At 45.1% G+C, this 25,857-nt stretch overlaps 1 protein-coding gene across 1 annotated transcript in view; it reads left to right on the plus strand.

The window, feature by feature from the left end:
- The first annotated feature begins 2,407 nt into the window (after window positions 1-2,407).
- The window catches only part of ANO2 (anoctamin 2), a 547,529-nt gene continuing 524,079 nt past the window's right edge, over window positions 2,408-25,857 (plus strand). Inside the window, exons 1-2 of the mRNA XM_006862668.1 lie at window positions 2,408-2,428; window positions 2,954-3,280. Of these exons, the coding sequence (XP_006862730.1) occupies window positions 2,408-2,428; window positions 2,954-3,280 (348 nt within the window). The remainder of the gene's footprint in view (window positions 2,429-2,953; window positions 3,281-25,857) is intronic.

The raw sequence follows: 25,857 nt of genomic DNA on the forward strand, positions 1-25,857 counted from the left end.
AGGGTGAGTTCCTTTCCGAATCTGAAGGGTGGTCGAGGTCCAGTCTCCAGTTCCTCCAGTCTCTTTCTGACCAATAAGCCCGTCTTATTTTTATAACTTTTTTTTTTTTAAATAAAATTTCTCTCACTATTTGGGGTCTTCTAATGTGATTCCTTTCAGAGCAGTTGATAGTGGTAGCTGGATACCATCAAATTCTTCTGGTCTAAGAGTCTTGGTGACTGATGTTCACATGTTCCCTTGGTCCATTGGACTAATTGATTCCAAGCATCTTCGCATTTTTATCACTCTTCTTTCTTCTGTATATGGAGAGACCAACAGTTGCACCTTAGATTGCTACTCGTGTGAGCTCTGTCTTATAAATTATAAATTTCTCTAGGCTGCCTGAAACTATCCAACACTTAACAAAGCTGAGGGGCTGCTTGTTGACTTGGTAACTGAGCAGGGGCTCTGTTTTGAGTTCATTGTTGTTGTTCAGTGCTGTTGAGTTGGTTCCAACTCATAGAGAGCCTATACAGGGTTTCCGAGGAGCAGCTGGTGAGTTTGAACCACTGACCTTGCAGTTCACAGTCCAGTGCTGATCCTATTGTACCACACTAGGAGTCTGTTTTGAGTTTAGAGACCTGGAAGAGATGCCTATGTTTTTTTGTCCACTCATACTGATTGCACACGAATATGCTAATCACTGTTGTAGGTGCTTTGCACGCATACATTATGGCTCATTCTTATTTTCACTCCTTTTGTATCCTGCAAGTTTGGAGTTCTTCTCATTTTGCAGTTAAAGAAAGAGATCCCAGAGCTAGTGAGTAGCTGAGCTGAGGTTAAGTCCAGGTGCACTGGACTGTTTCTCGAAGGTGGGATGAGGTTGAGTCTGATTAGCTAAGAAACCTAGACAAGTCATGGGGCCTACCTGAGATTATTTAACCTCTCAGTCTTCTCCAGTTCTAACAGTCTGTGAGTCCTTCCTCTCTAAGGAATGATAGCACCACCCTTTTGCAGTAGGTTGTCAGATGGGCTGCTTGGGATGGGCAAGAGAAGGGTATGGAGTAATGATGCCTTGGTGGGGCAGTAGATGAATGGTGACCCTTGAAGGGCATCAGAGGACAGCCCTCTGTTTGGAGAATGATCCTGACCTCAGCATACTCATTGCTGATTCGTCTCTTGCTGTTTTCTGGAGGAGCTTGGCTGAGCTGGAATGCCATGGGGGCTGACCAAGGTGCTGGCTTGGAAGCAGCCCTAAAGCCTAAGCCATTGGCATTAATTAGTTCAAGGTGTCTATCCAGGCAGTGCCAACACACCCTAGCAGACCTAATGCCACCCTGCTCTGGGAATTACAAAAGGTATGACAGCTGTGACCTGAAGGAGCTCTGCTGGTGGCTACAGGTCCTTGCTCTGGGGGAAGACTGGAGGGGTCCCCACATCCTTCACCATATTCCTCTGTTCTGTGGGCAGGGTGAACCTGGCTGACTGTGGCTGGAAGAAGAGACTTGGACCACGGAACTTCGCCTCCCTCAGTGCCTCCTGCCCAGGGTTTCCACAACCTGGTTTTGTTTTGCCTCCCTTGTTTCTCCATCTCACAGATATTCTTCTGCTTCCTGGATCCCCACGCCGACTGAGCTCTGGGACAGGGACCAGAGGGCAGCTGGGACCACAGCATGGACAGGAATACCTCAAGGTGCCAGGTTCTCAAGCCCCAGGTCAGCGAGGCAGTTCCCACGGAGATGCTGGGCAGCCCTTCAGAGCTGCAAGCTTCCATAGCAGCTCCGTGAGTACTGGGGGGACCGGGTGGAGGGGTTGCCCTAGTGGAGGACCCAAGGGAGCTTCTAGGTTGGGGGACTCTACTGCTGGGGGGCTTGCGTGTGTATGTGCAAGAGACCCTGGGTTCCTGTTAGGACCTTTTCTTGTCTTTCTCTCCAAGTCAGGCATGATTTTCCAGCAACACTGGGATCTTCTGGTCAGGGGAGGGTCAGAAAAGGAGAAGATGAGAGTGGCTAGGTGATTCCCACCTGTTAGGCTCGCTGGCTCCCACTGCGCAAGTCTGAGAAGCCAGTCTCCTCTGCTGTGGTGGCTCCAAGTCTCTCCCCTGTGCCTATCTGGTTGCCCAGGTGACCTCTCAGGTGGCGGCAGAGGCAGCTGGGTATCAACCCAGTAATAAACAGGGAAACACCCAGAGGGAGGGAGGCAAGTTCCTCCTCTGCTCCTTCCTTGTGCTTTCTCCTCCTCTCCTTGCAACCACCTCTTCTCTGGGAGTGCAGAGAGCAGGAGGCAGTTCTTCCTGCTGTCACCTTTGGTGGGGGAGAGGAGGAGGAAGAGGACAATGTGGGGCTGCAAGGGGATCAGTGTGTAGTGAATTCCGTGGGGTGGGAGGGTGGGGGGTGGGCCAGGTGACTAGGATTTGACCTTTGTTCCAATGGATCCAGAGAACTTACCAGTGAGTACTCTGTGTGAGCTACCCGTGCAGTGTGTTTGGTGGCTCATCGGCAGACATGCAAGGAGTGGTGTGTGTCGTGTGTCACAGTGCGAGTGAAGGCCTTGGACATGTGCATTTGCGCACAGACCCTCATGTGTATAGGAGAGACATGAGCATATGTGACTGTATATGCTTGTAGGTGTTTGTGTGTGCGCGTGTGTAGAGGTGACTGTATGGTTCTGTGTGTGGAGGCAGGCGGTGTGGGTGTGCATTCTGTGGATGTGAGTGTATGAGTGTGCATGCCTGCCAGTTCCTGGGGAAAAGTTCTGATGCCTGGGCTGTGCACAAAGGGGTGGAGGGCTGTGGGCTAGGTGTGGAAAGTAAACTATAGCCACTTTTTCCTTTCTTAGGGACAGTTAGGGTCCCTGGCCTGAGGAGCTTCCTCCCTAAGTCATTTCCCTGAGCTCAGAGCATGGAGTCAGCAGCCTCCTCTCTCTCCCCAGACTCAGCGGGCCTCTCCATCCTTGTCCTATTCTCTCTGGCCAGGTCATCAACAACTACCTGGATGCCAGTGATCCGCTGTCCTCGGAGGCCCGTGTGAGCCGCATGCACTTTCATGACAACCAGAGGAAGGTCGACTATGTGCTCGCTTACCACTACCGGAAACGAGGGGCCCACCCTGCCCATGGCTCTCCGGGCCACTCTCTGGCTATCGTCTCCAATGGGGAAACGGGCAAGGATCCCCATGCAGGGGGCCCTGGTGACATTGAGTTGGGGCCACTGGATGCCCTGGAGGAGGAGAGGAAGGAGCAGCGGGAGGAGTTTGAACACAACCTGATGGAGGCCGGGCTGGAGCTGGAGAAGGATGTGGAGGTGAGGCGAGGCAGGCGGCAGGGGCAGCAGGGGTAGGATGGCCACCGGAGTCCTGTGCTGCCCTGTAGGGACATTTGTTCTGCAGAGGCATTGTTTCCTGGTGGTGAAAACCAGTTTTCTTAGCCAAGGACCTAAGGAAGAGTCTTGGTATTGTTAGTGCCTCTGGGAGTTTCCATTCTGTGGGAGTTGGCTAGTTAGAGACTGAAGTCAAAACCTTTCTTTCTGACTCTCAGACCCCATCCTGTGGCATTCTCCATAATGGTTTCCTTGAGGTGAAGACCCATTTTGAATCAAAATTCCCAAGCAGGATATCTGGTTCACTAAGGCATGTGCTTGCCCAGGGTTCCTTGTGGAGCGGGTTTTTTGTGCACTGAATTAGGACCTACATCAGACACATGTTATCAACCTCTGAGCTGCGAGGGTAAGTCAATGAACATTGCAGTTCATACAAGCATGGGTTTATTCCACACAAAATGTGTTTAAAGAGACAAGTTCTCTCAGTAATATACTTGGCTTAGTCTCATTAGAATTATTTCCAAAAAGAGGTCCAATCAAACAATGACTTCTAAGGGGGTCTTCATGGACCATTTAAATTCAAGGAACAGAGTCAACTCAGAAGGTTATGGCAACTGTGTTTTGGGATCCCAAAGGGATAGACTTCTAGTGTGGTGCTGTAGGATCAGCATGGGACTGCAAACTTTAAGGTCAGCAGTTCAAACTCAACAGCCGCTCCTTGGAAAACCTATACAGGGCTGCTATGAGTTGGAAACAACTCAATGGCACTTAACGACAACAGTCCTGAAAGATTTTCTTGAAGGACACAGGCTGATTACAGCGACTTATTAGAAAGTTTTAAGAGAATTGAAAATCATTAATAAAAACAAGATCAGGAAAATTGTATCAAGGAAATTTTTCCATCAAGACAATGTACCTGTTCATTCTGTGAGGGTAGAAAAGGCTGTCCTGTGACAATTTCACTGGGAAACCTTACCTCATCCACCCTATATCCCCAGTACTGCTTCTTCAGACTTCTTTTTTGTTCCCCAAACTCAAAGAGTATTTAAAAGGAACACATTTTAGTCTCTCATGGATACCAAACTGATGTTTTGACAAGGTGTAAATTGGAGAGTGCAGAATTCTTTGGGAGAAGGGTTAGAGAGATGGAAACATCACTTGAAGAAGCGAATAGACCTAGATGGAGAAGATATTGAAAAACAATTGCTTCATGTTTTGATATTTTTTTTAATCAAGGTTTCTTTGGTTTTTTTGTAGCAATTTTTAAAAAAGTTTTTATTGTGAATTATGTGATACTTTACATGGAAGAACATTAGCTTTACATTCATCCTATCGTATATTGTTTCATTGCCATGATTACAAGTCCCTCCATGCATCATCAGACAACCAATGAGTATATATATCCCATAAGCCTACCCCTCAGTTGTCAGCACATAGCCCCTCTCCCACTCTGGGTCTGAGGTCCCCAGCTGCTCCATTACTCCACGTCGTCGTCTCTGCCTCCATCTCTGGTATCACTGCTTCTCTGGGTAGGGTCCCACACTCTGCTCTTCTCACTTGATGGTCCCAGGGACCTCCACGCCTGGACTGCAAAGTCAACCACTCCCTCCTTTTGTGTAGCAATATTTTTTGACTTACTCTCATATATACCTTTGGACTCTCAGTGTGGCTCTGTAGGATCAGCACTGGACTGTGAACCATGAGGTCGGCAGTTTAAACCCACCAGCTGCTCCTCACATACCCTATACAGGGTCTCTATGAGTTGGAACTGACTTGATAGCATTTTATTACAATAGCAACATACCTTTAGTTCTAATCTAAGAGAATCCCTGGAAATCCATTCATCTTCATGTCCATCCATCTGTCTGTCCATCCGTCATCCAACCATCTATTTACTTATACATCCATTTCTCAACACAGTAGTAATCCTTTAAAAATGACCTGATCTCCACTGCCCTCTCCAGCCTCCTCCCCTGATCCGCCCACTCCTGCACCCTCTCCAGCCCACTGGCCGTACCTCCTTTGTGGGTCACTTTTACCCTAGGGCCTTTCATGATTGCTCCATGGACAGTCTTCCTCAGACCTGTACCTCACTCCCTTACTTCAGTCCTCTTTCTGCTCAAATGTACTTCTACCAGATGTTTTTCCTGACCAATACAATATCCCCATCAGTCACCCTCTCTCTGTCTATCCCTTGGCCCTCTCTTACTTCTCGTCACTACTTTTGGCACTGTTGCCTGAAATAAACATGATAGATTTATTTGCTTATTGTCTGTGCCCCTGCTAGCTTTATGAAGGCAGGGATCTTATTTGTTTTCTTGCTCTCTGTTAAGTACCTAGGAAAGAGCCTGGCACATAGTAGGTGCTCATACTGCATCTGCAAAACAATAGATGTCTTGCTGGGTTGTAATGATGGAGTATGTAAAAACACTTAGCACAATGTCTGGTACATAGTAGACGCTTGATAAATGCTTATGGTGCTTATGATAAAAGATGTTATGCTGAGGATTGGAGTGTTAGTCTCATTAGGGACTTGCTTTGTCTCAGAGGTCTCCCATCCATCCTTCTGCCCCCATTCAGGATAGACATGGTCTGGCTTGCACCCTTTTTGTGTTGCCCTGTGCTATTTATCCTGGAGTCCTGGTGTGGTGCTGTAGGATGAGCACTCGACTGCATTGTCATTTTGAACTGCAAGGTTGGTGGTTCAAACCCACCATCTGCTCCTCAGAAACACTATACAGCATCACGAAGAGTCAAGACTGACACCATGGCACTTAACAACAACAACATGCTATTTATCCAGACCCTTAAGGTGATGAAGCTCCCCTGGTTATTCTTATTCACCAAGGTGGAGAGAATGTGCTCTTTTAAGGCTACTTTTTGAAACCCCAAATTCACTTGGTGTCTCTGATTGACATCTAGAGGGAAGATCTCCCCAGGGTTGTGGTGTGTTTTGAATGGCATACAAGGATATTGCATGACATTTGACACTGTGTGAGAGACTGCCTTTCACAGGGAGCAGAGGTTTAGGCCTTGTTCAGCTGCTCATCGGCAAACAGTACAGGCAGACGCATCTTACTGTGTTTCCCAGTTGTTGCATCTTTTACAAATTGAAGGGTTGTGGCAACCCTGTGTCAAGTAAGCCTATTGGCACCATTTTTCCAACAGCCTGTGCTCACACGTAGTGTAACTGTGTCACATTTTTGTCATTCCCAGAATATTTAAAACTTTTTCATAATGCTATTGAATACTTAATGGACTACAATTTAGTATAAGCATAGATTTTATACGCATTGGGAAACCAAAAAATTTGTGTGACTTGCTTCATTGTGATACTTTTTTGAAGTGATCTGGAAGTTAATCTACAGTTCTCTGAGGTATGTCTATATATATCATGCTGAAGAAGGTGGAATATGACTAATATTCACATCCCATTCATGCTAGATACGAACCTCAGGACCTTGGGCAAGTTCCATAACTCCATTACAGATGTTCTCATTTAAAAAAAATGGAAAGAACAATATATTGTTCATTGGATTGTTCAAAGATGAAACCACACAACCTTAAGGACCTTGAACAGTAACACTAAGATTGAATATAACCTTAGGGAAGTTTGCCAAATTTAGCAAATAAAAATATAGGCACTTCATTGAATTTGAATTCCATATCAAGAATGAGTGTTTTTTTAGTATAAGTATGTTCCAGGCCATATAGGAGACATGATTATGCAATAAAAAAATATTTGCTGTTGATCTGAAACTCACATTTACCTGTCATGCCATTGGTGCTGTTCCTAGCATTGCTGTCCATCTGTGCTGTCCTCCAACATGTTTCACTTCGGTTGCTGTTGGGTTCTCTGGGCTTTGACTAGGAGGAATTAGGAAGGCTACTGACTGGTCAGCTCCGGTACTGACCAGTGTTAACACAAGTGTGTGGAGAGTGTCCTGTCAATCTTCTGTCATCGGAGTCTCCAGCACTCCTAGCTGTCCCAGCCTCTTCTTGTGTGGGGTTCTCGCTCACTCTCACCTTCTAGAGTGTGGAATCTCTGATGAATTGAGTTGAGTGAATCACTGTTCTCAATTCATGCCACATTATTAGTATTGGTTTGTACAAGGGCCTTTGTTTATTTCTTTAAAGATACCCCTTAATCTCCATTGCTCACGCAACCATTCCAATTTGCTGTGTTTCTGGAAAATATATAGAGTATAGTTTTGGCTGTATGTATTGATTTTTTTTTTTTTCCACTTTAAAAGAGATGTTATTTCCTAGAGTAATTAATAAAAAGTTTAAAAAATTATTCTAAGAAATAATATCTTTTTTAAAATGAAAAAAAAGGAAACCCCAAATAAACCATACAGCAAAACAAATAAACAGACAAAAATCTACTGTACATTTTATTGTGAATTTGGTGAAGGTTTACAGAGCCGATCCGTTTTCCATTCAACAATTCATACTTACTTTGTTTCATTTCACTGATTGCAATCCCTAGACTATAACAGCACTTATTCTGTTTCCTCCTTGTGTTTCCTGTTTCCGTTCCCCCTTCTTTCCTAACCCATCTGAACCCTGTCCTTGGGTAAATGCTGCCCTTTTCATCTCAAATGGTTGATTATTCTAAGGAATGCCCAGCTCCCTAGTGTTGTCCTGCTATTGTTTGACTGAAAATTGAGCCACAGAGATTAATTCATTTCCAGATGAGAAGGGGGACTAAGGGCCATCATCTTGGGGGTTTCACCAGCCTCTGTCCAATCAGTAAGCCTGGTCTTACGATTTTGAATTTTGTTCTACATTTCCCCTGACTCTATCCGGGATCTTCTAATGTGATCCCTTTCAAAAGAGTTGGTAGTGGTAGCCAGGCATCATCTAGCTCCACTGGTCTCAGGGTTGTGGTGTCTGATGCTTGCAAGGCCCATTAGTTCATTAGACTAATTGTTTCCATGCATCTTAGATTTTTAGAACAATTTCAGATTGAGAAAAATGGAGAACATAGTACAGAGAGTTCTCATATACCCTGAACCCATCACTAATATCATACACTAGCATGATACATTTGTTATGATTTGTTGCTGTTATTGTTAAGTGCCATGATTAAATACATTATTCACTAAAACCCATACCTTATTCACATTTTCTTAGTTTTTAAATGAATGTTCTTCATCTGTTCCGATATCCCACTCAGGATACTCCATTCCACATAATTGTCAGTCTTTTGACTCCTTGTGGCTAAGAGACTTTCTCAGAGCTGTATGCATTTTTACTTAACAGAACTATAAATGTACCTTATAGTCCATTCTGTCAGCACTGCATTTTTCAGACCATGTTCCATATATGTGTCGGATGCAGTATTTCTAACGCATGAACAGTTTGTAGCCATCAGTTTACCTGGTCACTTCACTCATTATGAACACCCAGTTTACCTCCTCCTCCATGCTACAAAAGCAAGGTTGAGAGTGAGTTGACATCATCTTTGGAACTGGCATTCTGTGATCTCAGTTTGTTTCCTCTGGCCTCCACTTGCTACCTCTGCCATGTAGTTGTTTAGAGATACACAGCAGGGTCTCCTGTGAGGCTTCCCCAGGAACCTGTTAGGGTCTGAACAACTCTTCTGTTAGGGTCTGAACAACTCTTCTCTGTGTCCCAATATTTAGTCTCTGGCCTCCAGCAGCTTCCCAGGCGGCAGGTTGGAGAGCAACTGCAGTGGGTTCACCTGCCTAACTGTCCCCACCCTTCTCGGCTCTGGTTTTACTTTGACTTTAAGATAAATGGAAAGGAAATGGGTTTCTATCAAAGACTCATTAAAAATTATTCACTTACCCTTAACAATCAGAAGAACTTTTTGCATCCACCAAACTCTGATTAAATATCTTGGAATTCATTTCCGATTCTAGTTGATAGCTGGGCATGCTTTAGATAGGATTTAAATTGGTGCATACCTTCCATTTGGTGTTCATATTTATATTTTAAAGACTATTCATTAGTTTATTGATAACATAGGATAAGCACTGTACTACAAACCACAAAGTTGGCTGCTCTGTGTGAGAAAGATGAGATTTTCTGTTCCTGCAAAGATTTTAAAAGCCTCATAAACCTATGTAGGGTCGTTATGAGTCAGAACTGACTCGATGGCATTTAACAACATGCAAGAGTATGCCAGTATGTCTTCTTATATTTGGTCATTTGATTAGGATTTCATTTAGAGGCAACTCTAGGGATGCTTGTGGGTGACAGAGACATTTGCACCCTCACTGCCAATCCACATGAACAAGGGCATTGCATTGTGTTTGCAGTTCAGGGGATTCATCCAGACTTGAGCCTCCAGAGTTAGTTTCCACTTGTCCAGATGGAGTTGTAGAGGGGCTAAGATGAACAGGACCTCCTCTGATACATCTCTAAGAAGGTTGGCCTGCCCACCTCCTCCTACTTTTTTCCCAACTCCCTGCCTTGACCCAACGAGCCAGTGGCACAGAGGCCTGGCTACCACCTGTGGAGTGTGTTCTGTGTGCCACACAGCATGTGATGCTGCTGATACTTGTGCCTTCTCATTTAGTCCTCAGGAATGCTGTACAAGGTCGGGTTATTACCGTCATTTTAAGGAGATGAGGAAACAGGCTCAGAGAGGCTAAGTGACCCAGCTTGGATTTGAGCCTCATCTGAGCTTGAGACCTTCTGGGGTCTTTGAGACCTGCCAAGAAAGCACTTTACAGTAGTTTCCTATTCTTCCCTTTCAAGAATTCATAGAGATTCTCTTCAGAGCCTGGACATTTTTTATTCAAACAAACCAACCTACCAATCAATCAAGCAACCATACAACCAGTTGCTGTTGAGTATATCAGAGAAGAACTGTGCTCTATAGGGTTTTAAATCGTTGATTGATTGATTGATTGATTGAAGTAGATCCCCAGACTTTTCTGTGGAGGTACCTATGGTGTACCACCCTGGGACTCCAAGGGGGCGATTGATTTAAGAGGCGCATGGTCTTCCCTTTCAAGAAGGAGCATGTGGTGTTAGAACAGTGAGCACCATCAAGTGTCCGGACTCTAGACTTTTCTCTTCTCTGAAGCTCCAGGCCAACCCTGGGGGACCATTTCTCATTTCATGGTATCAGTCTGCCTCCCACAGACTAAACACCTTAGACTTGCCTCTGTCTGTCTTTCTGTTACCCTTTCAGAGAGCTTCTCCTCTCATAGTACTTGAATCTGACTTAGGCTCTGCTTTACTTGGGAAACTTGGAGCTAGAACCCTTAGAACTTGTTGTATAGTTTTCTGGGTGACTGTCTTCCCTGGAGGTCTTCCTGTCTGTTGCTCAGCCTTTGGAGTAAAGGGAGAGGGGGATTTCTATGAGGTTGTGAGTCACCAGAGTCCTGTAGACTGAATCATAGAATTAACTGATTTGCTCTTCAGGCATGGGGCTGGGGTTCACATTCTTAGGAAGGACTATAGCAAATGCAAAGAAAATGCTAATGTGGATTTTAATGAAGGCCTGCTCAGTACTGTTTCTTGGTGATGGCTACTAAGCACTCAGGAGTGCGGGTTGTGCCTGCTGGTGACTTGTGCTAATGACGGGAAAATGTGATGATTTCCCCCTGGCCTTGGACTTGTTCCTGTCCCACTTGCCCCACCCTGAAGCAGCATGCTGGAGCCTTGGGCGTCTCACCTGCCTCTCTTTCCTACCCCTAAGGGATTTTCAAGGAACACAACAAAGACAGCCCTTCAGCCCCTACCCCTGGGACTACACAGCTGCACATGGCAGGCAGAGCGGCAGCAGAACAAATTGGGTTGGATCTCAGAGGGGAGGCCTGGGGTAGGGATACAGAGAGGAAAGCTTAGCTATCTCTATCTCTAAGGAAAGCTCCCCACATCCAGAAAGACAATCACTTCATTTTTCAAGTATTTTTAATTAAGAAAATTAACAATCAATATTCTCATTTGATGCCCATAGCATTGCCACTGAGCGGGATCTCTCTGCTCCCCTCTTCTCATTAGTTACCAGTAAGTGTATCTCCCATGAGTGCAGAGTAGAACTGCACACATAGTGTGTTTAAGGCTGTGGCCTTTCAGAAGTAGATCACTATGTTTGACTTTCACAGCGCCACTGGATGAGTTCAAACCAACAATGCACTGGTAGGAATCAAGTGCTTAACCATCTACACCACCCAGAGACTCCTTCATACTGACTAGAAAACTGACTTGCTGGAACGCAGGTCTTAACTCTTAATAGGAGTTAACAGACCTGCCTTGAAACTGGTCTCTTAACTCTTATTCCCACTCTCTTAAAATTACTCTCCAGGATTGGTATTCACAGTCACCAGGCCAGGAAGATTAGCGCTGCCCAGTGGGTCTAGTGAAAAGCAGACCTACTGTGTAAACAGAAGTGGAGGGGGGCTGAGGTTTGCGCTTTCCCATTTGTATCTGGTGTCTGTCATCTGTCACCACTGGCTTCAAATGGCCCCTGTTGTTGTTGTTATGTGCCGTGGAGTTGGTTCCGACTCATAGCGAGTGTGTATAGGGTTTCCGAGGCTGTAAATCTTTACGGGAGCAGAAAGCCTCATCTTTCTTCCATGGAACAGCTGGTAGTTTTGAACTGCTGACCTTGCAGTTCACAGCCCGATTCGTAACCACTACGCTACCAGAGTCCTCTAGTATTCCTCATAAGAGGCTGGAGGGAGGTTTCCCAGGCTTAATTGATCATAGCTCCCCCTACAGGACCATATACTAAGGGCCATTGAATGCCAAGATGAGCATTCAATGTCCTGTGGAGTGCTGGAAGATGAGCCCCCTAGGTTGGAAGGCATTCACAATACGCAGAGGCTGCACCAATGCACTGGAGTATACCAGTGATCCTGATGATGGATGGTGTAGACCCAGGCAATGTCGAGTTCTGTTGTCCATGGGACCCCCAGGAGTCCCAGCTGACTTGACCATAACTCACATCAGGGCTTCTGGCCTGTGTATCATCTTAGTCATACTTTCCCTACCAGGTGCTATAAGTCATGTGCAAGAAAATGGGCTCAGAGGCTATTAGAGGAGCAAGGTACCGTGAGATAATTTCTTCCAATTTCATCAGCGAGAGGGAACTGAAGTCCAGAGAAAGGAAGTAACTTGCGCAAGGCCAAACTACTAGTTAACACCTCGAGAATATTAAATATTGATCATATAGAGTCTATGTAAACAAGTCAAGAGACCAACTTCTTTCTGGTGGGTTTGTTTCCTTGGAGCTAAATTATCTTTTTTTTTTTTTTTTTTTTTCAATGGCTGTTTTTTTTTTTTTTTAATTGTGAATTATGTGATACTTTACATGGGAGAATATTAGCTTTACATTCATCCTATTGTATATCATTTCATTGCCATGGTCACAGACCCCTCCGTGCACCATCAACCAACCACAGGGTATACCCTGCAAGCCTGCCCCCCTGCCCCGGTCGTAGACACACAGCCCCTCTCCCTCTCTGGGTCTAGAGTCCCCAGACATTCCACTTCTCCATGTCATCGTCTCTGCCTCCATCTCTGGTGTCACTGTTTCACTGGGTAGGGTTCCGCACTCTCCTTTTCTCCCTTGATGGTCCCAGGGACCTCCACTCCTGGACTGCAAAGTCAATCACTCCCCTCCTTTTGCTACAAAATGTCTACCTTTACATTTCCAACCTTCACAATCAGTTCTGATAACAAATATTCACTACTGTATCACAGGAGACCTATTCGTATCTCCTTTCATCAGTCCCACCCAGACAGATTGGATACTATTCAGTGGAGATTCTACCTTATTCTGTGCCCTCTGAATCTAGGCTCCCTCTTGAAAGCTTGTAAGCCAGTCACTTCTTGCCTTTGTAGTGCCCCATTTTGAGTAGCCGATGTCGAAGTTGCCCATCCCTGTCTACTCATGTATGGAGGGAGTGGGAATGATTCTCGCTGTAAAGATTTGTTCCCTCTTTTGGGCTACTGCATCCATAGGTGTAGGTCAAGTTCATCAGATTGTATCAGATTACTCTTTTTTTTCCTCTTCTTTCTTCTTCTAGTTGAGCTCTGATCATCCAGTCATTGAAGCCAGGTCAAGTAGGTATTTCTGCAAGTGTGGGTGTTTTGATGCATTTGCCCTCTTTTCTTATCAGCTGGATGCTTCACTCTCCACTCTAGTCCTCTGTGGCTATGTCACTGTCTCTGGGCCAAGAGTCCCCAGGTCTTGCCACACTGCTGGCCAACCAGGTCTCCACCTGGGTTCACAGGAGTCTATTGAACATTGTAGGGCTTAGCTTGCAGCTTCATTGCTGTTTTTCCCTCACTTCCCCTTATCGGTGCGAACGTGGTTGCGAATCAGAGTGTGTATTCCCATTGAGTCTTAGCCTTGAAAGGGGGTTTGCCTTGAGGAAACCCGACCACTTGCCTTGATGTCTCCTGGGCGAGCAACTTGCTTGTTCTTGTAGTAACAGTTGGACTGCCTAAATTCTTTAGTATTTTTCCTGTCTGTCTTTCTTTCAAGAAGTATCTTCTGTTCTTCTAGCTGCTCTGGGCTGGTCTGCTTGTCCTTTAAAGTGGAAATTTACCACCTCAGAAGATTCTGGATGCAGTTCAGGATTCCAACTATGGTCTTATGTAATGCAGAGGCTCCACAGGAAGCCTCCTTCACTGGGCACATTGTAGCCCCATTTTAGGTATTCCAGGCAGTTATAGGCAGAAGACAGACTTACAAGCTTTCTATGATGATATTTCTGGCTATTCCTTTCTCTCCCCCTCAAGTGCCTATTTTATAATGGTATGCCAGGGAAACCAAGATTCATAAGACAGCCAAGTATCTTAACATTATTTCCCCTCTTTTCCCCATTCCAACCATGTCTCAATCTCTGTATCCCAGAGCCCTGTTCCAAGGTTGTGCATACATCATTGTTTACCTCTGTCCCACTTAGCCCATGCAAACCTGCCTAATTGTTTTCCCATCTACTTTGTTCTTCCATCCCCCCTCCCTAGCACCCAAACTATCCTGTGTCTATTCCCTACCCAGTGCTCCACCTTCCCATTCCTCCCCTCACCCCACCTCCCACATCCCGGTAACCAGCAAAGAATTTCCCCCTCCCCCCTTTAGTATGGGTTCTTTTTCTTAGTCTTTTACAGTAGTGGTCCTATGCAGTATTTTTTCTTTTGTGACTGACTAATTTCACTCAACATAATGTCCTCAAGGTTCATCCATGTTATGCAGTGGCTTGTAGCTTCTTTGTTATGCTTCAAGGTAGCATAGTATTCCATTGTGTGTATGTACCATAGTTTGTTTATCCATTCTTCAGTTGATGGGCACTTAGGCTGTCTCCATCTTTTTGCTATTGTAAACAGTGCTGCTATGAACATTGGTGTGCATATATCTACTTGTATTATGGCTCGTATTTCTTGTGGGTAAATACCAAGTAGAGGAATTGCTGGATCATACGGTACTTCTATTTCCAACCTTCTGAGGAAGCACCATATTGCTTTCCAGAGAGGTTGGGCCATTTTGCAATTTCACCAGCAATGCAGGAGCGTCCCAGTCTCTCCATATCCTCACCGGCATTTATTGTCCTCTACTTTTTTGGTCTTTGCTGTTATTGCTGGTGTGAGGTGATATTTCATTGTTGTTTTGATTTGCATCTCTCTAATGGCTAGTGATTGTGAACATTTCTTCATATATTTGTTGGCTGCCTGGATCTCCTCCTTAGTGAAGTGTCTGTTCATGTCCTGTGCCCATTTTTTAGTTGAGCTATTTGTCTTTTTATTGTAGATGTGTTGTAGTTTCCTATATATTTTAGCAATGAGTCCATTGTCTGATGCAAAAGATTTTTTCCCATTCTGTGGGTTTCCTTTTTACTCTTCTGGTGAAGTCTTTTGATGCACGTAAGTTTTTAATTTTTAGTATGTCCCATTCATCTATTTTGTCTATTTTTGTTTGTGTAGTTTTCAAAACGTTTGGTAGTCTGTGTATTCTCTGAATTAGAGCCCTCACATTTGTCCTTATTTTTTCATTGATGGCCTTCATAATTATGGGATTCACATTTAGGTCTTTAATCCATGCTGAGTTGGTTTTTGTATAAGGTGTGAGGTGAAGGTCTTGTTTCAGTCTTTTGCATATCGCTTTCAAGTTCTGCCAGCACCATCTGTTGAAGAGACTATCACCTCCCCATGTGATATATTTAGGTACTTTGTCAAAAATCAGTTAGTTGTATATAGATGGATTAATTTCTGGATTCTTAATTCTGTTCCATTGATCAATGTATCTTTCATTGTACCAGTACCCAGGCTGTTCTGACCACTGTTGTTGTTGTTAAGTACTGTGGAGTCGGTTCCGACTCATAATGATTCTTTACAGTGTTGGTGAGGCTATAAATCTTTATGGGAGCAGAATGCCTCATCTTTCTCCCACGGAACCACTGGTAGTTTCAAACTGCTGACCTTGCAGTTGGCAGCCCGACTCGTAACCACTATGCTATGAGAGCTGTAGCCATGTAATACATTTTGAAGTCAGGGAGTGAGAGGTTTTCAACCTTATTCTTCTTCTTAAGCAGTGCTTTGCTTATCCTGGGTCTCTTTCCTTTCCATATAAAATTTGGAATTGTTTTTTCCATCTCTTTGAAGAATGTTATTGGAATCTGGATTGGGATTGCATTATATGTGTAAATTATCTTCTTATGAGGCAGATTCCCAGGTAGTTGTTCCTGGAGAGGCTGTACAGTTTATAGCTGGTGGCTGGTCTAACTTGACAGTATATCACATCGATTGCTAAATATTTTGAATATCACTCCTGTTTTCTACCATCATTTGATATCAGTTTCTGTATTTGGTGTAGAGAGGGCCAGGGCACAGCTAGTCAGTCCTGCTGATACTTCTTCTTCATCGCATTGCTAGATGTTCTGGGCTCAGAGACAGATATTGAGAGAGGAGGCTTGTCTCCATTTGTCATTTGGTAAGTTCAATGTCCTTGTTGGCTAGAGGCTGCCTGGGCAGTCACACCAACTACAAGGAGGGGTAACAGCTGTCTAGGGTGACCCACCAAGCTTAGTCTCTGGGCCCTTCTCTCTTGCCTCATTTGCTGATCGCCAGCTAGGCGTCAGTCCATTTCCCTTAGGGTCTATTAGTGGAAGCCAACCAAACAAGAGAAATTCACACAATGAGCATGGTAGCGTAGTAACACGATCTGAACTCAGTACTGCGAGAGTGACCAATGGTCTGGGGTACTCAAAGAAGTCTTGTCTTTGCCTTGAAGCTCTTTGCTAAATCACTTTCCTTCTCCCTGCTGCCAGATGCTCGGGGCTCCAGCAGAAGTGAGGGGACTGTCTTCTACCCTTATCGCATACCCAGGAAGGGTCCATTCTTGGCAATTTTAGATGCATGCTGAGGAGGACTGTGAAATTTAGAAGACTTAGCCAAAGTGGTGGAGTCCTGGTGCTATAGTGGGCTATGCATTGGGCTGCTAACTAAAATGTCAGCAGGATCCACCAGCCACTTGGTAGGAGAAAGATGAGGCTGTTTTCTCTGGTATAGATTTATAGGCTTGGAAACTCTAAGGAGCAGTTCTTTTCTGTCTTGCAGAGTCATGTGAGTCAGAACTGTTTTAATGGCAGGGGGTTTTGGGTAGCTGAAGAGGATCTTGTATGTGGCAGGTCTCTCTTTGAGCACAGGAGGTCTGGAGATACACCTAGTGGTTGCATCTGGTACTTGTCAAAGGGCAGGGTAGGTACTGGGGCTGCGTCACCCTTGAGCATCCCGTTCTCTTCACTGCAGACAGAATCTCCCTGCTATCCCTGGTCAGCTTATTTGGGGAACACTGGTATCTTATACCTCATGACCCTTGGGATTATGTGGAAGCATCAGGTTCTTGTGGATTGAATTCCAGGGTGGAATTCATCAACTTGGGTGGGAAAATTTGACATTTTTATTTTCATAATTTTAATTGAAATATAGCATTTGCTTCATTTAAGAAAATAGGCCAAACCCTATGGTACTATGAGTTCCTGTGTCTATGTCACAAATGGAAATCATATCATGTGATAGGAATGGCACAGATCTCTCAAAGCATTTATGTTCATTATTACTCTTAAATCATGGTGATTTTAAGATAAGCTACTACATCATATACTTCTTGTTTATAACCATATCACCTGTGGTGGTGGTGATGTGCCGTGGAGTCGGTTCAGACTCATAATGGCCCTGCATAGGGTTTCTGAGGCTGTAAATATTCATGGGAGCAGAAAGCCTCATCTTTTTCCTGCGGAATGACTGGTGGTTTCGAACGGCTGACCGTGAGGTTTGCAGCCCAACTCATAACCACTATGCTACCAGAGCTCCTTACCATACCCCCTACTTATGTTTAAGTATCTTCATTTCTCTGTACTTGGACTGTTACCTTGTATAATTATTTCATGTATTTAAAGGCATACTGAGTGCCTGTATACTTCTTCAGACTGCCCTAGGGTTCCAGCGCCCAAAACTGGTGAGGAACCACTGAGCACACCCCCAAGAACCTGGGGAGAGTCTTGGATGGTGTGTAGTGGTTCTGCCTGGCTGCAGTGTGAAGGGAGATCAGATGGGAATACGCAGAGAGCAATTGCTCTCTGAGGACTGACTGGCTCGGAGAAGAAAGTGGTGATTTCCTTCTATAAAGACTGTTGTTGCTGTTAAGTGCTGTCAAGTCGATTTTGACTCATAGCGACCCTATATAGGATTTCCAAGAAGCAATTGGTGGGTTTGAACCACCAACCTTGTGGTTTGCAGTCCAGTGCTGATCCTACAGCACCACACCAGGAGGAAAATCCTATGGGGCAGTTCTACTCTGTCACAACTTTCAGGTCTCCAAGATGTCATCCTGCTCTGACATTCTCTGGTAGCGTAGTGGTTAAGAATCAGGCTGCGAACCTTAAGGTCAGCGGTTCGAAACTACCAGCCGCTCCGCGGAACAAAGATGAGGCTTTCTACTCCCGTAAGGATTTACACCCTCAGAAACCCTGTACAGGGTCACTATGGGTCGGAACCGACTCGACGGCACTTAACAACAACAACATAGTACCTAACAAGGGTGAATTTTGTTCCTGCGAGCAAAGTGGCAAGTGAACCAGGGAGTCTGTGTGGGATGATGATCTTTCTCCGGCAGTGCTCCTGTGAACACACATCCAGGTCACAGGGATGACCCACAGTGGTATACCTGGTCCCAGCCTTCCTTGTTCTGTGCGCCATGCTTCAAAGGGAGAACAAATCAACAGTTACATTGGAAATGACAGGAAGGATAGCGGAAAACGTGATTGGCTGAATTGGACAGTTATACTGTGACACCTCAGCTTCCCTTGTTCCTTTATTCCTCTTAGCTAAGGTCAGAGAATTGGCCATTGGTAAATATCTCCAGCAAGAGACACAGAGATTGCCAGTTATAACCCGAATGTTCCTGGGGAGCCCAGGGTCAGTTCTAAATTCTTCCAGAATGTGTTTATCATTCATTGCTAGTTTGAGAGTCTCATCTGCTGCACCTACAGGGCCAATGGCTGTAGTGTCTGTCCAGCTCAGCAGTCCAGGAATTGGGTGTGGGGAGCACTAGGGGTTACTGGTATTCTTGTTGTGCTTACTCTTAGTTATCACTTGCTCTCAGGTGTTGAGGCTGGGCTACATCTGACTGTTGATGTATTAGTCAGCCATGTTTCTCCCTACTCTCTGCACTCTTCCAGCTTGGGGAACTTTCCCCTTACACTTAGCTCATCTGAAGGCCATTGGAGGGTCAAGGCTTCCCAGGCCTCAGAGAAGAATTGTGGGGTTTCCTCATAGGACTATGATATGATGGGTCGGGTATGTGGTTATATTGTGTATTCTTTGTCGAGTGCAAACACAGGAACCCCCAAAGTCTTCAGACCCAAAGCCCCGGGGCCCTTGGAATTGTGTGGATTCTCTGTAAGCTCCCTGCATACACTGCCCAGCCCTGCTTATAGTTGGTATGTGTTGCTCGCACCATGTTCTGTGTGGCTGCAGGGATCTCTTTCAGACCAACTCAGGTCACTGCCCATGAGCAGGGACTAGAGTTCCCTGTTTTGTTGGTTGGACTTTCAGAGAATCAGTAGTTCTTTGTGGGGTTTAGCTCTGTCCTCCCCTTAGACCTTCCCCAACCAGATGCTGTAGTAGGGGAATTTGGGGTTATGGAGGTCAGAGTGGGGTTCACTTATTTGTGACTTTGTATATTTTCCTAGCCATGCTGGTTTTGTTTTCTGATCTGACGTCTGTAGCTAACACCTTCCATTGTGGTTGTTTTTGTAACTTCCCATGGAACCGGCTCCAGCTTACCCAACATATACCAGAATGAAATGAGGCCCAGTGCTGTGCCAATGTCCTTCATCACTGCTATGCTTGAACTCGCTGTTGAGATTATTATGTCACCCAGCTCATGAAACATTTCGTCTTTTGTTACCAACCCTCTACTTACCCAACCATCTTGTCCTTTTCTAGTGGTTGACCTTTCCTTAGGACTTGTCCAAAGTAAGTGAGTTGAAGTCTGCCATTCTTGCTTCTAAAGAACATTTTGGCTTATAAGTTACAGAAAGTCATAACATAAAAGTGTCATTGTTTTTGTAGTTCTTTCTTTGGATGGTGTGTAGTTTCTTCATGTTCTGGGCTTTCTTCTTTGCCAGTGGACCCAAGTTGCTTTTCCCACTCTGTGTTTGTGCTGGAATTTTCCCATTTATTGTCTACCTTATGAGCTAAGTTTCTTAAATGAATGAAAATGCCTTACAGGTAGACTAAGTATCCATAAGTGGAGGCTGTCCAGGGAGTTTACTGTCTTGTTGGAAAAGAAGACAACACTGAAGAGCAAAGAGCTAGTAGTTGAAGGCATCATACTGATCACTTCCTCTTTAGGCTCCTCTAGGAAAAGGTTTCACAAACTTCAGTTATTTGAGTATTATAATCATGGTTTTGCACATTACTGCTTACCAGTTTCATGATTTTAAGCATACCAACCAATTATCTATATCGTTATTTGCTGAATATTTTTGTGAAATTGACCCAGTTTTGATGCCTAACATTTGTTTTAAAAGGAAATATGATATCAGTATCAGAAATAGAGAACCAAGATCACTGGCCACAAATAGACAATAAGTACAAAAATAAACACAACAAAAACAATGATATAATTGGCTAGACACTGTTGGCTGCAGAGGCTTAAGGTTGAGGTCACTCATTCTTTAAAAGAGGACGCTTAGCTAGGATTAAAGAGACACCAAAATTGAATGAGCTCTGGTAGCGTAGTGGTTACGAGTCGGGCTGCTAACCTCAAGGTCAAAAGTTTGAAACTACCAGCTGTTCCATGAGAGAAAGATGAGGTTTGCTGCTCTCATAAAGATTTACAGCCTTGGAAACCCCATGCAGGGTCAATATGAGTCGGAACCAACTTCACAGCACATAGCCACCAAAAACGTGTGGGGCTGTAGCATAAGCACTAGACTGCTAACTGCAGGCTTGGAAATTCAAACCCACCAACTGCTTTGGGAAACCCCATATAGAATCTTTTTGAGTTGGGACTGATGCAATGACACTTAACTGCAACAAAGATTGATTTTGTCTTTGCAGGATAATGGAAATGGGAGTAACTTTCTCATTTAAAAAATATTATTTGATGCCACATTGCATCGGTCCATAATCAAATACTTCTTGTTCCATACTTGGACAGCGTGACCCAAACAGTGCCTACACCACCTACAACTACAGCTGTCCTTGGATAAACTGAAATCTTGGAGAAAAAAGGTTGTGTCCTAGCCTTTTTTTGTTTTTTGGGCAGTGTCTGACACCTAGTGATGTTTGTTGAGCTGATTCATAGTGTTGTAGTTGTCTATGAGAGGGAGAGATTCCAAGGACTGGGGTTGGCAGGGAGGATGTTACAAAGGAGATGGAACTCTTCGCCCCTTCTCTTAACTCTGCTCCACCTACGGCAGTCTGGAATCCCTGCCCAGTCGTCCTTCTTCCTCCTCTCCATTGGAGAGCCCTCTCTCATTCTTTTCTATTTCCCTTTCTGTTACACTTTTGCTGTCACTTCTCTCATCTTCTTCCCCAAGCAGGGAAAAAAAGACCATACTATGGGAATTTCCAGATCCTCAGAGGCAGCTGCCCTAAAGAGAGGGATGAGGGGAGCAAAGACTACAAGTGGGGAAGGGAGAAAGGGTGGAAGAGAGAGAGGGAGGGTGGGAAATAAGAAGGGTTGGGATGTGACTCAGGAGGCCTTTGAGGTAAACTGAGTCCCTGGACAGACTGCCCTGTGATTTGATGTTGCAGGCATTTTGTTGACCTGCTGCTGGAAGAGCTTGAACCCTGAGGCTGCTGGTAGATTTTTTTTCATTCTATCCTTTCTTCAGCTCTCCCTCCTTCTCTTCTGGTGGTACCTCCCCTAGCTCTGAACCATTTGGCGAATTCCGTAAGCCATGGTGGTTACTGTTGTCGTTGGCATGGCATGCTTGTGTTTATGTCAGTCTACTCTCTACCATTAATTATACATCGTTCAGAAAACACACACACACACACACACACACACACAGTGTTTCCCTGGGACAGTATGTCAGGAATCGCATGCATGACGGATGGGTTAAGTCCTGAAGGCCTCTCTGGTGGTGGGCTTGACTTTCACCCAGTCATCTTCTCAACATTGCCAGGGATTCCTTAACTATTCTGCCTGCCTCGGAAGCCTCAGGACTCCTAGACTTCCCTCTCTGATCCTCTTATTGCTGCTTCTGAAGTTATTAGTCATGACAACAAATACTTGTGTGGCTCATTTAATTCTTATAACAACCCTACAGAGTATTTGGAGTCCCTGGATGGTGCAAATGGTTAATTCACTTGGTTGCTAACTGAAAGATTGGAGGTTTGAATCCACCCAGAGGTACTTTGGAAGAAAGGTCTGGGGATCAACTTCCAAAAAATCAGCCACCGAAAATCCTTATACAGGGCAGTTCTGCTCTGACACACCTGAGGTTACCGTGAGTCAGAGCTGGCTTTGTGGGAACTGGTTTTACTGATTTTATAGAGCAATTATTGTTCTTGTCCCTATTTTACAGGAGAGAAAACTGAGGTTACATAAGTTGTTCAAGGTCAAATAGCCGGTATGGGACTCCAACCCTGAACTCTCATTCCTGCATGCTTCTGCCTCTCCAGGGAGAAGGCTCCTGCTGTCTGGGCTTGGCGTGGGAAGTGGTATCCTTACTCCCACCACTAGGGTTGCCAGTTGCTTTGGAAGGTCCAGGGAAAGAGAAGGAAGTCTCTGAACTTGATATTGTCCTGAGTGCACTACTGTTTCCTCCTCCCTCTGTTCCACTCATGCTGTGTTTCCTCCTTTCAGCTTAGGTGGAAGGTCATAGGTGGAGTAAACAGCTGAATCCCTGCTTCTTCTTTAGATGCTGCAAGTGGGGTTTCCCAACGCACAACAGAATGAAATGTTTCCTGGTCCCTCACCATCCCTGTGATAGGGTACAGAGCAGGCCATTGTGATTCATTGGGTTTTCATTGCCTGAGGTTTGGAAGTCTATTTCCAGGCCTCAATCCCTAGTCTGTCTTAATCTGGAAGCTCTGCTGAAACCCGTTCAGCATTATAGCAACATGCAAGCCTCCACTGCCAGACAGGGGGTGGTTGTGCAAGAACTGCATTGGCTGGGAATCGAACCGGTCTCCCACACTGAAGGCGAGAACCCTACCACTGAGCCCACGCAGGCCTCCTTGTAATTACCCACAGCTGTGCTGGTGGCGGGACTCAATCTGCTCAGGAAGACCTCTGAGACTGTTAGGTGGATCTGGAGCCAGCAGGCTGGGTGAGAGACTGCAAGGGTTCCCAAGAGGGAGCGTCTGGGGCAATGACATTGCAAGATTGGAGAGAGTGCAGGGAAGCTGTGCAGCCTGGGATTGGGAGCCACCTGGGGCCTCTGGCAGGAGGACAGTGGAGCCAGTGTGGAGCAGAGATGGGATGATCCAGAGGTGTGTGCGCTGCTTGTTCCTGATGATGAATGGCACCCGGAGACTACGAGGAGACCAGGACATTCTCAGCCTTCCTCTTCTGTGACTTCCCTGTCCATGCAGGATTCCCTCCACTCTATCTCGTTCAGTCCACTCCCGGGTGCCTCATTCAGATTCTTCAGCATAACCCTGCATTGTGGCTGATACAGAATCTTCAACAGGGATCAAAGCACTGGCTAATGGTTCATATTGGGCACCAGCTGCTGGGGCAAGGCTCTGAAGAATCACACCATACTGGCTTATTCCTTTATCAAGGACTATAGACACCGATGGGATTTCCTCTTTACTTTGCTGCAGCTTTCACAAGCCGCTTACATTGGAGCCTAATGCTGTGTTAATCAGGCAGCTTGCAGGATTTGAAGCATCCTTTACGTGCAGAGGCCTCTACTGGCCTGCGAGGAAGGAGGAGGCCAGTGACATGCTCCACATATATAGGGATGTCAGGGTTTAATGAAGGACCACAGGTCGAAAGTGACCCTGGGCCTTGCAGGACGGCCCTTGTAAGCAGCGTGCAGATTTCTTCCTTGAGTGGGCTACTTACCGAGGGTAAGTGGTTAATTTGCTCACTGTCTCTTGCATTCTGGGTCATTCTCTTCTGCTGTTTGGATGATCAGAAATGGAAGCTAATTCAGTCATTAATCTTAGTCTAAGCCAAGAGGAATTAGAAAGATAGGCCATACTCTTCCTCCACCAAATGCAAAGTGTAATTCCTTCCGGAACCAAAGGGCCATGATTTACCTGTACTACTGCTCACCTGGAGCCCTGGTGTGGTGCTAAGGGCTAATGTGCTGGACTGTAAAGTCAGTTTGAACTGCAAGGTCAGCAGTTCAATCTCACCAGCGGCTCCTCTGAAACCCAGGGTCGCTCTGGATCAGAACCGACTCGATACTTAACAACAACAACACTGCTCACGTGGTGTGGCATTATAGGATAAGCACTAGACCACAAGGACAGTTTGAACCTCAAGGTCAGTGGTTCAAACTAACCGGTGGCACCTCGGAAACCCTATATAGGGTCACTATGAGGCAGACCCAACTTGATGGAGGTTAACAACAACAGTTCTCCATGGAGTCTTGGTTTGGCACTGTAGGATAAGCACTCAACCACTAGGTGGGTTTGAGCCACAACGTCGGTGGTTCAAACCCACCAGCTGCTCAGAAATCCTATACAGGGTTGCTATGAGGGGGAACAACTAACTGTTCGTCTTTACTAATTTGGGTAATTGAAGATCGCCTACACATTGTTGTCTGCATATCTGTGTCCATACACATCCTAAGTAGTGTGCTAAGTAATGATGACTGGAGTCAAGAGAGGCAGGACTGGGAAGGTTTCCTGAAGGAGGAACTCGTGATCTAAAGCAAAGTCTGAATGCCAGACTCTATTTGAAGCTAGTTCAGCCACTCAGTAATGAATATTGTTATTAGCTGCCACTGAATCAGCCCCTGACTCACGGTGACCCCATGCACGTAGAATGAAATGCTGCCCAGTCCTGTGCCATCCCTGTGATCTGCTGAGGCTCAGACCATTGTAATCCAGTTTTCATGGGCTGATTTTCAGGAATAGATTGCCAGGCCTTTCTTCCTAGTCTTAGTCTAAAAACTCGACATCATAACAACACAAGAGCCACCACTAACAGATGCATGAGGTGCATCGGCCAGGAACCCGGGTGTCCCAGTGGGAGGTGAGAGTTCTACCTCGGAGCCACTACTGCCCCTCGATAATGTGTAACTGTGTGAAAATCTTAGAATGTCTATCATCTGTACAGTTTTCTCATCTCTAAAAGTTATCTGATTGAGTTATTTGGAAGAAGGTACTTAGTATTTGCTAAGGAAACAAATGATTAAATGAGATAATATATGCCAACATGCCTAGTGTGTGACCTAGCATATATCCAAGACTTAGTATTGACTTCTCTTCTATTTCCTTATTCCCAGATGCAAATATACCAAAGGTATTTTTTTGTGTGTGTTTTTCCTGCTTCTCAGCTGACCTGCCTATAAATTAATCTCCTATCCTAATTTTGTGGATTCATAGTATGCTGCTGTAGGATCGGCACTGGACTGCAAACCACAAGATCAGCAGTTCAAACCCACCAGCTGCTCCTTGGAAACCCTAAACAGGGTCACTATGCATCAGAACTGACTTGACGGCACTTCATAACAACATTCTAATTGTGTAATGCTGTAGGATAAGCACTCGACCACAAGGTAGGTTTCAACTGCAAAGTCGGTGGCTTAAATTCACCATCTGCTCTTTGGAAACCCTATACATGGTCGCTGTGGGTTGGAACCAACTTGGCACTAAGCAACAACTGCAATCCTAACTGTCCTCTATTCCGCTTTTAATTTGACATTATGGATCAGAGTAAGACCCAAAATACTCACCTAACTGTTCAGATTCCATAGAGGATCCCTTCAGATTTGTTCCTCTCTATTTTTCTGGAGCCCTTGGAAAACTCTCTTAGGGAACAACATCATATTAAACACCTCACCAGGAGGCTTCATCTGGAATCATCAAAAAACCAAACCCACTGCTATTCAGTCTACTCCTACTCATAGATACCCTATAGGATAGAGTCAAAT

Source organism: Chrysochloris asiatica, unplaced genomic scaffold (genome assembly GCF_000296735.1).
Source record: "Chrysochloris asiatica unplaced genomic scaffold, ChrAsi1.0 scaffold00050, whole genome shotgun sequence".
NCBI lineage: Eukaryota > Metazoa > Chordata > Mammalia > Afrosoricida > Chrysochloridae > Chrysochloris > Chrysochloris asiatica.